The 13662-nt window shown below is 45.0% G+C and overlaps 1 protein-coding gene across 1 annotated transcript in view; it reads right to left on the reverse strand.

Moving 5' to 3' along the window:
• The window catches only part of ARMC2 (armadillo repeat containing 2), a 118459-nt gene extending 112217 nt beyond the window's left edge, over positions 1-6242 (reverse strand). Inside the window, exons 1-3 of the mRNA XM_074988825.1 lie at positions 6172-6242; positions 4003-4251; positions 2891-2963 (exon numbers count right to left, since the gene is read on the reverse strand). Of these exons, the coding sequence (XP_074844926.1) occupies positions 2891-2963; positions 4003-4220 (291 nt within the window). The 5' untranslated portion in view covers positions 4221-4251; positions 6172-6242. The remainder of the gene's footprint in view (positions 1-2890; positions 2964-4002; positions 4252-6171) is intronic.
• Positions 6243-13662: the final 7420 nt, after the last annotated feature.

A 13662-nucleotide genomic window follows, 5' to 3' on the forward strand; every position in this document is an offset into this window, starting at 1 on the left:
GACTCAATGACCTACTGAGGTCCCTTCCAGCTCCATGACGTGCATACTTCCATAACTCTAGAATATTACAACTCTCTATATTGGATGAAACTGCAGATCTTATAAAACTGCAGGGGTGGGCAAAAATTTGTAATGGGAGCCACTCCAAGATTTCAGTAAGTGATCAAGGGTCACACTTTCTATGGAGGGGTTCTGAGGTCTGGGACAGAGGTTGGATGAAGGGAGCTTGGCACAGGGAACTGGGGTGCAGGGTTTGAGGAGGTATAGGCACAGGAGAGGATTCTGACCTGGGGGAGGGGCATAGGAGGGAATGCAGGTCTGGAAGGGAGCTGTGACTCAGGGCAGGGGAGAAGTACATGCAGAGGGTTTGGGTGGTGACCTGGGGTAGGGTGTAGCAGGAGCTATGGGTGCATGGGAGGATTCTGGCCTCGGGCAGGGATGGAGAAGTGAGTGCAGGATCTCAGGAGTTGTGACCTGGGGGAAAGCACAGGTTTTGGGTGGTGACCTGCGGCAGAACCGGGTGGTTCCAGCCAATGGAAGTTGAGAGATTGTGTTGGAGGTGGGGTCATCACATGAAACTTCCCCCTCCCCACAGTGCAGACAGGCAAATGGAGCAGCCAGCTCAGAGAGCCTGGCAGGGCAGACCACACAGGTGGATTCAAAGGCTTGGTGGGCTGGATCCAGCCCACAGGCAGCATCTTGAGCCCCATTACAAAAGCTCCATCTAGTAAAACAGTACATAGGCTTAGCAATTCAGATGTCCACAAATTCTTCACCTCAGGGCTCTGTTTTCTGCACTAACTCTCCATAAAATGTAGAGTCCAATTGAATTACTCTGGTCTAATCTTCAATGCTCTCAGCAGGATTGACTCTAGCTACCCAAAAGATTATTCCCTTAACAACTATCAGTACCTTAACAACCATGGCTTCCAACAACAGCTACCATCCACTGGAACAATTAAATTTTCAACCAACAGAGACAAGCTCATGAGCATGGAAGACAATTTTCACAGAAGCCGGACCTAGACTGTGCAACTCAGTCTCACAAGAAACAGATGACAACCATAAATCTCATAGCTTTTAAAACTAAATGAAAAACTCATTGCTTTGGCTGGGCTTTCCTCAGTAACAATATTTTCACTACCTCAAAAATCCACCAAGAGACCTTACTGTAAACTACTATAGTAATTACAATAATTGTATAAAAATGCCTGTATCCCCATTGTCCAAACCTTATTTTAAAGATAAAAAACTAAACAAAGATGCTTCATTTATATAAATATTTGATATACCTATATAATTACAATATTATGAAACTAGAAATGGACTCTAAAATTTTCCAAAGAATTCAATGTTGTGTGACCTGCTATTATGAAAAGAAATATGATTGCCTGTATCACTGAAGTATGCTTGATCTGTACCACTATTAGTGATTTAGTGTACACTGTTCTACTTCATTAGACAAAATATTTTAAAATTTACATGATCTAGTCAAATAAAAACTAATTTCAACTACAATACTAGTATATCTATAAAATAATTCAGCATTTTCTCAAAAGAAGGCATCAATAAATATGCTCTGAAAAGTAATTATCCAATTTTAAATGTTACCATTTGAATTATCAAAAACTACTGTATATTATAAATAACTCAGCTACACTTTTCAACTGAAAGTTGCTGATCAGTAATTTCTGATTTCCTTTTCCATGCCAGTGTTGCTTCTTAGCATTTTGCACTTCATTCATATCAAATGTGGAAAACAGACTATTTAAACATCTGGGCTACGTCTACATGTGCAGCCAACATCGAAATAGCTTATTTCGATGTTGCGACATCGAAATAGTCTATTTCGATGAATAACGTCTACACGTCCTCCAGGACCGGCAACGTCGATGTTCAACTTCAACGTTGCTCAGCCCAACATCGAAATAGGCGCAGCGAGGGAACGTCTACACGTCAAAGTAGCACACATCGAAATAGGGATGCCAGGCACAGCTGCAGACAGGGTCACAGGGCGGACTCAACAGCCAGCCGCTCCCTTAAAGGGCCCCTCCCAGACACAGTTGCATTAAACAACACAAGATACACAGAGCTGACAACTGGTTGCAGACCCTGTGCCTGCAGCATAGATCCCCAGCTGCCGCAGAAGCAGCCAGAAGCCCTGGGCTAAGGGCTGCTGCCCACGGTGACCATAGAGCCTCGCAGGGGCTGGAGAGAGAGCATCTCTCAACCCCCCAGCTGATGGCCGCCATGGAGGACCCAGCAATTTCGACGTTGCGGGACGCGGATCGTCTACACGGTCCCTACTTTGACGTTGAACGTCGAAGTAGGGCGCTATTCCTATCTCCTCATGAGGTTAGCGACTTCAACGTCTCGCCGCCTAACGTCAAAGTTAACTTCGAAATAGCGCCCGACGCGTGTAGACGCAACGGGCGCTATTTCGAAGTTGGTGCCGCTACTTCAAAGTAGCGTGCACGTGTAGACGCAGCTCTGATGTTCAAGCAAGAAAACAATGGTATTATAATTGAGGTTAGAAGTACACAGAGGAACAGTTAAATACCTAAAATACTATTAGAGGGTGAACAGCTGCTGTCAGTGAGAAACTATTTGAAAGCTTGTCTCTTTTATCAAACAGAAATTGTTCAATACATGATATTACCTCACCAACCTTTTCTTTCTAATATTCTAGGACCAACACATCTACAACAGGGTTAAAAAAACTTGCACTCTCATTTGTGGGGGCAAAAAGGGTTATTTCTCACTCCCCTTCCCCTCCAGTCATTCTAATAAACTAGACAAAACACCACTTTAACCGTTTATACCACTGCAGCAGTTAGTACAATACACAATACTTTACTTATTTAAAAGAATGTTGGGCTGAAGTACTCACATGGTCCAATGGGCTGAGACGTGTACCAGAAACTGGTCTTGAGTCCCCCGATTCAAAACTGGAAGCATGGACACTAGCATAAAGAGCAGAATGTTAACTCAGACCTTGTTTTGTTTCCCCACCAAGTCTTATCTCCCACTGCTCTTAAACAAATTTGAAGTATTTCATCTGCAATACTGTTCTTCTTTCCCTATAATTCTACAGAAGGTACTGAACTGTGGCATCAAGTAGAATAGTTTAAGGGGCATGGGGAGGAAACTGGAGGTCTGTCTGCATACTGACATCACCTCCTACTTACTGGGTAGACAGACACTGGCAAAAAGGAATTGAAGCTGCTTGAAGATGTGTAACTCATTCTAAGTCTTCTGAGAAGTCACAAGAGGTGAATGCAGGCAATGACACTGAAGTTCCTGCAGAAGCTGTGCTGCTGTACAGAGGAACACCAGAGAAAACAGGAGACACCCCTGCAGGCCCACCAATGGTGGGGCAAAGGGAGCAGTTGCCACTGGGCTCCGTTGAAATGTTACGAAGTGCTGTGCTACACTCTCTGAGTGGCTCTGAGGGAGGTCCAGGGCTGACTGTCATAAGCCCTGCCCCTTCCACCCTTGGCCCCATGCCTTCCAGGGGTGGGGAGCTGGCCCCTCCTTGTCTCTGAGCCCATGGCAATTGGTTCCTGCCTCTAATCACAGAGCTAGGAGATCTTGCTCTCTGGGAACCAACCACAAACCACTCCCACCAGAGAAGAAGATAACTATTTTCTTCATTCCATACAGAAAATAATCTAAAACCTGGATTTGTAACTGGAGGAGGATTTTTCAGAAATTAAAAAAATAAAAATAAAAATTGAAATAGAGATTTTCTGGAAATGGTGAGATACAGAATCTTCCTTTACACTATACTCAACATATAAACTTGTAATGACTACCACAGTCAGTTTCAAGTGACAGGAACTTAGAAGACACAGAGTTTAACAATACTAGTGAACATCATTAGAAGATGAAAAAGTCTGTACTGCTGGTTACATCCTAACAGAAAAATAGGATAATAAACATTATTTTAAAAATCAAACCTCGTGCTGCTAAGGTAATAATAAAAACTTAAAATCCCTGTACCTGAAAGTAGAGGGTGGTCTGTTATCTGGTGTTCGTGAAGATGCAGATCCAAAAAGCTTCCTTTGGTCCTCTCTAGGTGTAAATGGCCTCTGAGTTTTTAAAGTCCTTAGCGCATTTCGTGCTTCATTTACTATCTCAGCACTGGTCTTCTGCTTTGGTACTGAAGGTCTATAAAATGGTTCTGGCTTCTCTACATTTTTATTCTTTGAAGAACGCATTTTTTTTCTACAAAATTTCTTACAGGAAGCACTATATAGAAGGCACAAAATACAACACTATTTCCAAATAATTACTAATTAAGACAATAATAAATAATTCACTTATTCACATGAAGTTAAAACAGAATTTTAAAAGAACAATATTTCAGGTGAAGGTGAGGGTGGGGAAAATATTCACAGATGCCTCTAGACATACTCTTGTACCACTGGAGTTCAAACAATATTTTTCTTTCCTCTTCATTTTTCAGTCCTATAGAACAGGGGTGTGCAAAGTGGGGCAAGTGACTTTTTGTAAAAGGGGTGCAGTGCGATTGGTTCCCCCTCACCCTTGCAGTGTTGCCAGCCCTCTGCTTTCTCCCACAAGGCCGCCAATGCTGCGTCACCAAGGGAACCTTCCCCCTACCTCTGCTGGGCCAGAGTACACAGAGGTCCTGAGACAAGCGGCAGGGTCAACTTCCTGGCTTGATGAGGCACACTGTTGGGGTCCCTCCTGGGATCCTCCCCCTGAGCACTCCTCCCCCTTCGGGGCACCCCCTGCAGCCTCCCAGCACCCCCTTCCCAAGCATCCTACTCCTTTTTGGAGCACTCTTCCCCCAACATCCCTTCCTGTGGTCCTCCCACAGGTTGCAGGGGGTGGCTAATTTCAGGACATAAAAGGGGGCCATGACTTAAAAAGTATGCTCATCCCTGCTATAGAAAATACTGCAAATGTACAGAACATTTCCAGAGTGCCTTTGACAGAAGAAGGAATTTAAAAACAAAAATCAAAATCCCATGCCAAAAAAATAAACAAACAAACAAACAAAACACATACTAATAGGCTGCAATGCTTTTATGGCCAAACTTTGTAGATTTCAGACACCACAGAAAACTTCATCAAATAACACTATTTCGACATCCAAAAACTGATGATTCAGTGGACCATGATGTTACCACAGCAGGAACTAGACAAAAATCACATAAAGCAAATACTTTCTTGATCATGTGCTTAGAAAACAAGCAATATAAGTTCTGTGTTGTCAAGTTCTCTACTGCAACAAACTAGAAGAGGTGTTGATCTGCAGATCTCAACTGTAACCAGAACCAAGGAAAAGTAGGAAAAAAGGTTTGTTTGTAAGAACATTCACACATTACACAATGAATAATGAACTAAAACTGCCATTCAGAGAATGAACCCACATGTGTACTTTCTGGGATGTATCAACAGGATGACATAAAAAAGACTTGGGGTAACTGTTGCCTTACTCGGCCTTGGTAATGCATCAGCTGGTGTACCACCTCCAGTTTTGGGCACCCAACTTTTAAAAAGATATGGACAAACTGGAGATAGCCCAAACAGCAACAAAAATGATAAAAGGTTTGTACAACTTGACCTTCGAGGAAGGGTTTTTAAAAACAAACACAAAAAAACCCTGGGCATATTTAACCTTGTGTGAAAAAAAAGCTTAAGGAGGGACCTGCTGTCTTCAAATTGATGAAGGCATGTTACAAAATGATGTCAATTCTCCATGTCCACCAAAGGGGAAATAACATTGGGTTTGATAGACAGCAGGAAAGATTTATGCTAGATATTAGGTAAAACTATCTAAGGATGGAATGCAAGTAAATACTGGAATAGGTTACAAAATATTTGTCAGGTGTGTGTCCCACCGTAGCACCGCGGCGCACACACACACACACACACACACACACACACACACACACACACACACACACACACACACACACACACACACACACGGGGGGTCCCACCTTAGCACTAGGGCACGTTTGGACTAATATATTCTTGGGGCCCCTTCCCGCCCTACGTGTCTCTGATGTCTAAGTCCTTATGCTGAGCCAATACTCCGACGCCGGAACGCGCAGCGAGACCGGCGACCCGTCGCCATGACAACCGTACACAGAGAGGCCCCGCCCGGGCTCCCGTCCCTGTCGGGCGGCAAGAAAGCACCTTGTCGGCGGGTCTGCGTGACGCTGCTCCTCCCCGCGGCCAGTCCCGCCCGCTGTCGTTAACCGGCGCGTTTCCCCCCAGCTCCCCGCCGTTGAAACACGTCTCTGGCCAAGCCGGTCAGCTGGAGACGCAGTGAGCACGCGTAGATCGCAACAGGCGCATGCGCAGACCTGCCCTCTCCCGCAGCTGTCATCTGAAGAGGACGGGGCGGGGCAAGGCCGCGGACGGGCTCGCGACGGGGAAGCTGGGTGCCGGGAGTCGCGTGCAGGAGGCCAGAGACTAGTGCTGCCTGTCGCGTCTCCGTGGGAGGCGCCACTGGCCGTGGGGGCGGGGAGTGGTACATAACTGTCTCCCTGACCCCAGGATTGGGGTGGGATGAAATTTCCCTGCCCCCGGGGGCTCCAAGCAGATGCTTTGGGCGCCCACCTGTGACTCCGCCGTGACTCTAATGTGGAACATGTTGTGTGAAGAAGGCCTACAATGCGAGTCACAAGAGCTACATCTACTCTAGCCCCCTTCCTTTTGGGAGGGGCAGGGTGATGAGCGAGTTTGAAAGATGCTAATAAGGTGCTAACTGAAACAAAATAGGGAGAGAGAGTCTTTCGAAGATGGAGTTTATTCTCAGAAGAGCCCCCTCTATGATGCTTTTTTCCTTTTGAAAGATTCTCTTCTGAAATGAGATTATGCAAATGAAGCACCAGATATGTAAATCAGTCTCATTTGCATTTTTGATTTTCCTTATTTGCATTCCTCTTTCAGAGGAGGAATGCAAGTGTAGACACAGCCAGAGTGTGTTTGTGAAAGAAACGCAGGTGCCTTGGGTTTGCTCTTCTCAGAGGAACACACAGGGAACCATAATCTCACAATCTCAGATCATTTTCAACAATAAATGTGAAACGGTCTCCAGAGATCTTTGGGTGGAACCTGAGCGATGGCGTTGGAAATGAGATACCACCAGGCAAGCCCCTCGTACAAAACCACCTTTTTCTGTCACTTTGCTTAAGAGTAACGCCAGGCTTTATCACTGGCATTTTCATCAACTTGCCATCAAAAATTGGAAATGATGTTTCCATGTCTCCTGGCCATCCCAGTCTTTTGTATGAGATGCAGTCTCTTAAATATTTTCATGTCAGAGGTTGGGGCGGATCCCTGTGCTGCAGGCTGCCAGCAGACCCCATGTGCCAGGAGAGCCAGGGGTCACCAGCAGATCCCCATGCCACCCGCAGATCCCCACTCCTCCAGCTACAGTCAGATCCCTGAGCGCTGGCATTGTCCCATGCCGTGCCAGAGCCCAGGGCCACTTGCAAAGCCCTGTTGCACTGGCCGCCAGCAAAGCTCTACACGTCAGCACAGCCCGGCACCCCTGCAGAGTTCCCCAAGCCCCGGGGCTGCCAGAGTTTCCCCAAACCGGGCGCCTCAGCCACCTCCCCAGGGCTGAGCTACTGGTGGAGCTCTGTGCCCTAGCCAGCTCCCAGCCATGTGATTGGCTGGGTCCCCTGCTCCCCTGCTGGGGATCCTGCAGCCACCTCTCTGTTAAGCAGCATTTTTTTAAATATCCAGCAACCTCCCTGTCCTGGGGTTGCCGGATATGAAAGAGTTTACTGTAGTAATCCACAGGTTCAGAAAGAATGTCCCTGCTTGCAGCTTGCTGAAGTGTCCTGTGCTCTTAAAGATGCAAATGTCATGCATCTTTCCTGATCAACACACAGTGAAGCATCTCCTGTGAGCCACCAGTGTTTGCATGACCAAATAAAAGTTGCCCTTCATGTTGCTGTACTATGTGGCAGGGTGGGCTAGGATCAAAACAGGGATATGTGTAGTATTTCCTGCCTCACTAAATTTCAGTAACTCTACTGTTGTAGATCCATCCACTAGGTCCTGCACATTGCCATGAGTTATAGTCGTATGTAGGAGGAGTCACTAAACAACCACTCACACTTGCATGACACTGCCTGTACTGTGGATTTTACACCACCAGAATAATTTCCCACTGATGAGTAATATTCCAGAATCACAACCTTCCAGAATGAAATTGCCATATGTAATGTCAGGGTAGCTTTTAGTCTGGTACCTATCTCTGCACTAGAAGGCATGGCACACAGACCAGAAATGTGGACTTTCACATCTGACTGCTATCATCCTAAATGTGCATTATGATGCAATCCCACCTGTTGCCGCTTGTTACTCGGGCCTTCCACTTTCTGTAGTTGTTCTGTGAACACCAGCAACAACTTGAATTGGGTTTTATGTCTTTTAGCAAACTTTCCTCGAAGAAATCATTATGTCCTCCATTGTTGCAGTACTTTCTGCAGGTCTGCAAATTCAGGAGAATTGTTTTATTCTGTATTTGCAATGTTAATGAGAATAATGCAGAGCTTGACAGACTCCATGTGTGCATCAAATGTTTTCTGAATGAGATTGTGCATCTTTAAATATGACAAGGTATAGAAAGGCAAAATCACAAAATGTGTCAAGGTAAAAAAATTTAGACAGAAAAATAAAGGAAATTGGAACATGGTAGCAGGAAGAAAAAGGAAAACAAACGTGAAGTGGCAGAGGGGAAAATCCTTTTCCGAATGGCACCTATCCTACTGATTTTTTTTAAATAATCAAATTTGCTTGGAACACATGGTTTCAGTTTTTGCCAGCAGATGAATCCAATCCACTCGTTCTGTTAGTGTTGATCTATTATTCACATTTGTAATGGTACTTGCAAGAGTGCTCACTGCAAATTGACATACATGAAAGGAAAATACTTGCACACATCAGAGCAGCTATTTTATTATCCATATCAAGTGGAATGGATAAAGTAAATAAGCTGCCATAATGAATTTTTGTGGTTGAACTCTTAAATAATATCAAGAGAAATTATTGTGTACAGAGAATGTATGGGGAAGGACTAGCTGCCTTTTGAGAAATTACTTTCTAACTTCTCTAGTTTTTCAGCCAAAGATACTGAAATGTATATAGGCAGCACCAAGACTGATGCATAAATTATAATAAATTCCTTCTTGGTAAGGTTCAAAATCTAATAGGGAAGTGGAGGTACCAATTGTCATGGAACATTAATAGCCCATGTTACATAAAGAGAGGCCTAAAACTAGACTAGCCTTGCATGCAATAAGATTTTCTGCTTTATTTAAAGAGTACATCTGATAGAAAGCAAATTACATACAAATTGATACAGCAACATGACATAATTTCCTTCAGTTTCAACGATGTAAGCCATTCTTAAATTTTAAGGAAAAAGGAGATAATTTATTTTTAATGAGACTGCTTTGCTTGTGAAGATAGCCCTAGAGATAAAAGCCACGTGGTATATTCACAACAGATGTGCAACCTTGTTGTAGTAATGCCAACTGCTGCACACTGCCTCAACCTGATTCTAAAGGGATCATGCCTTTTGAATCTTGGTGATTTTGATGAGACTGCCAACAAGGCCTATATGAAGCCTATCGACTTTTTAATCTGTTCAGCACCTTTATTTTCCTAACAGCATTCTACTTCTCTACTGCATTAAACTAAGTAGTCCTAACTGAACCATGGAGACTTTCGTACCAGCCATGTAAATTCTGACTTCAAAATTTTTAAAAGAGGACTCTAGCAAACTAGGTTATTTAGACAAAAAGGCAGTCCAGTAGCACTTTAAAGACTAACAAAATAATTTATTAGATGGTAAGCTTTGGTGGGACAGACCCACTTCTTCAGACCATAGCCATACCAGAACAGACTCAATATTTAAGGCACAGAGAACCAAAAATTGTTATCAAGGTAGACAAATCAGAAAAAGTATAATCAAAGTGGGCAAATCAGAAGAGCAGAGGGGCAGTAGGAGTGGGGAGAACTCAAGAGTCAGATAAAGCAAAATATGTAAAAGAGTCCTTATAATGGCCCAGGTAATTGCCAACCCAGTTCAAACCATGTGTTAATGTGTCGAATTTGAATATAAAAGAGAGTTCCTCACTTTCTCTAGGCAGGCAGTCATTAAAGTTCTTTTTCAATAAAACACAGAATATAGACTAACACAGCTATCTCTCTGTTACTATTCAACATACTAGGTTATTTAGCTTTCTCCTAATTTACATTATACTCAAAGGATGAAAATAATTAAAGTACTGGTGAGAAGGACATTTATAAATGTTAGGTAGACCCCTCTGTTTTTCTTTGCTACACTCTGGTCTCAAAATTCCCATAGTGCCCTACATGGACCCATCTGTGATGATTGACTGGTACAAATAGAGCCTCATCAGAAAACATGCCTAATGTGATCAGGGGATAAATCCGCTCCACTCTGGCACTTTCCAGAGTTAAAATAGTTGCCACCACAGTGTGATTGTGTATATAATACAGTCATACCCTGAGATACACCCATTTGGGTTACGAGAATTGGACTTTACAAGGAGTTTCATTTAATACCCCTGCTTCAGCTTATGAGGCATTTCTTTGCATTTACGAGGATTGATTTGGATTTCGCTTGCCTCAGCGGGACACGACCACCCTGCAGCGGGAGAAAGGCCGTGGCACCAGGCAACAGCTGCTCACAGCTGCTGCCCACCCGGAGCATCTCTCTGCTGCACCCAGCGATGGTTTCCCAGAGCCCCCAGCCGGCCACAGTGGGTGCCCACCTCCAGAGCTGGGAGAGGAGGGGACAGCGCCCATCCCTGGAGCTGCCACCCCGGCCACCTTGGCCCACCTCCATCTTTACTTTGACACTGCTGTGGCTGGTCTGGGTCTCCACCTCAGCACCGCAGCAGCGGCGCACTCCAGCCTGGCCAGTGGCCAAGGGCACCCTGCACTCCTGTCGGCACGGGCCAGGGCCGGGGCCGGGTGTAGGCTGCCGGTTCTGGTAGGCAAGCACTGAGGGGATGGAGTCAGCTGCATAGGTCTTGATGAAGAGGCCATGCAAGGGGGTGGCGGCGTGGTGCAGGGAGGTAGACTCGTCCGAGTCCCAGCAGTAGATCACGCTGCTCTGCGAGACATGGATACTGGGCACGCAGCCCATCCTGGCCCCACTGCTGCCACTCACCCCCACCCCCCGGCAGCTAGGGGGCAGCCACTGCCCCCCCTGCGCAGCTGTGCCTGCGGCGTTCTGTCCCATTTAGCGCCTGGTTTGCACACTGCTGCCGCCTTGGCTGCTGCCAGTGGGGCCTCTCTGCCGCGGAGACCTGTACAAGTGAGGCATTGCCCCTCGCCAGTCAGGAGCCCCCGTGCCTGCCTTGATCCTCACACAGCCAGCCCCTGGCACTGCCCCCTCCCGACTTAACCTAAGCTGTACTCCGGCCGGGCTGCCTCCCCATGCCCTCCCCTGCCCTGCCCACCCCCGTGCACTGGCCCCGCTTCTGCAGCCATGCGTAGCTACCCAGCTTTGCGCCCCCCTCCTAGGCACTCTTCGATTTCCGTTCCCCTCGCAGCCCTGTCTCTGCACCTGGGACAGCCCCCTGAAAGCAGGTAAACAGACATATTGTAGAGTAATTAATGAAGGGAAAATGTCTTGTTATGTTGTGTTATGGTAACTAATGTTAACTATTGAAGTAATTGTGTTCATTTTAATGGGATTTGGTGTTGTTTTAGCATAAATGGGTGTAAATTTTGGGGCTCAGGAATGCATAAAATTTTTTCTCATTGAAATTAATGGTAATTATGTTTTCGACTTATGAGAATTCACCCTAAGAGGGGTTTTTCAGGAATGAATTACCCTTGTAAGGTGGGGGAAGACTATATAGACTAACTCAGCTATCCCTCTGGGACTTTGAGACATTCTTGTCACACCTGTTTGAAAATTAAAGCTGCAGCACAGCTCACTTTACATGCCTATACCAAACTTGTCATTTCTGTGCAGTCTATAGGGCACTATGTAAAAGTTATATAAGAATTGATACCAGACATGTAATGGGTTGTCTATAGAGACAGCATAGCCATAGCAGACCAAACTGCCTTCCATCATCTAGCAAACAATTTAATGCACAGAGACGTCCTCCTCCCTTTTCTTTACACTATATCCCTCCTTGTAAATCTGCTTGCATTTTAAATAATTTCAGATATTTTTGACTAACAATCTTTGTAGGAAAGTGGGCTGCTGAATAATAATTTCATCTCTGTATCTTGTCGTAGCATTTTCCCTTAACAGCATTTCCTATATAGTTATAAATAGAAGCTAGGAGTTACAGACATCTTGGGAATGGAGGCTGTATGTAATCCTGAAAAGTTTGCAACTCTGAACAAAATGTTAGGGTTGTTCTTTCAAAAATTTACAACTCAATGTTGACCTAATGCAACTTTGAATCTTTACTATGGAGAAAAATTCTGCTTTAAACTGTCTTAATTTATATCAAGCAAGAGTTCTATTACCTTGCCAAACCTTTTTTTTTAAACATTCTCTTTATATTTTAGTAATTTACACTTCACACAGTACTGTCAGTGTACTGTATTTGATTCCTTTTTTTTTCTGGTTTCAGCTGAGGTCTGTGGTTTGCCAGTCAGTTCATTATTTTGTTGTTGGTTACTCTGAGGCTATGTCTAGCCTGCAGGCTTCTGTTGACAAAACAGAAATTTTGCAGAGAGAGTGCATGTCCAGACTGCAGATCTGGCAGCAGCAATCTGCCAGTTGGGAGCATTCTGTCATCATCCCTGTACACCTTGTTCCACAAGAAAGAAGGAATACCTTGGCAGAGGGGGGTTTTCTGAGATTTGGCCCTGTGTGGACAAGCCAAATGTTGGAAGATCCTCTCCAGACAGAATCATAGAATCATAGAAGAGTAGGACTGGAAGGGACCTCAAGAGGCCATCGAGTCCAGCCCCCTGCCCTCATGGCAGGACCAAGCCCTTTCTAGACCATCCCTGAAAGCCATCTATCTAACCTCTTCTTAAATATCTCCAGTGATGGAGATTCTACCACCTCCCTTGGCAATTCGTTCCAGTGTTTGATCACCCTGACAGTTAGGAACTTTTTCCTAAGGTCCAACCTGAACCTCCCCTGCTGCAATTTAAGTCCATTGCCTCTTGTTCTATCCTCAGAAGCAAGGAAAAACAAGTTCCCTCCCTCTGCCTTATGACACCCTTTTAGATACCTGAAAACTGCTATCATGTCCCCCCTCAATCTTCTCTTTTCCAAACTAAACAAGCCCAATTCTTTCAGCCTTTCTTCATAGGTCATGTTCTCTAGACCTTTGGTCATTCTCGTTGCTCTCCTCTGAACCCTCTCCAATTTCTCCACATCCTCCCTGAACTGCAGTGCCCAGAACTGGACACAATACTCCAGCTGAGGCCTAACCAGCGCAGAGTAGTGCGGGAGAATGACTTCTCGTGTCTTGTTCACAACACACCTGTTAATGCATCCTAGAATCATGTTTGCTTTTTTTGCAACAGCATCACACTGTTGACTCATATTTAGCTTGTGGTCCACTATAACCCCTAGATCCCTTTCTGCTGTACTCATTCCTAGGCAGTCCTTTCCCATTCTGTATGTCTGACACTGATTGTTCCTTCCTAAGT

This window comes from Carettochelys insculpta, chromosome 3, assembly GCF_033958435.1.
Source record: "Carettochelys insculpta isolate YL-2023 chromosome 3, ASM3395843v1, whole genome shotgun sequence".
In the NCBI taxonomy this organism is placed as follows: Eukaryota; Metazoa; Chordata; order Testudines; family Carettochelyidae; genus Carettochelys; species Carettochelys insculpta.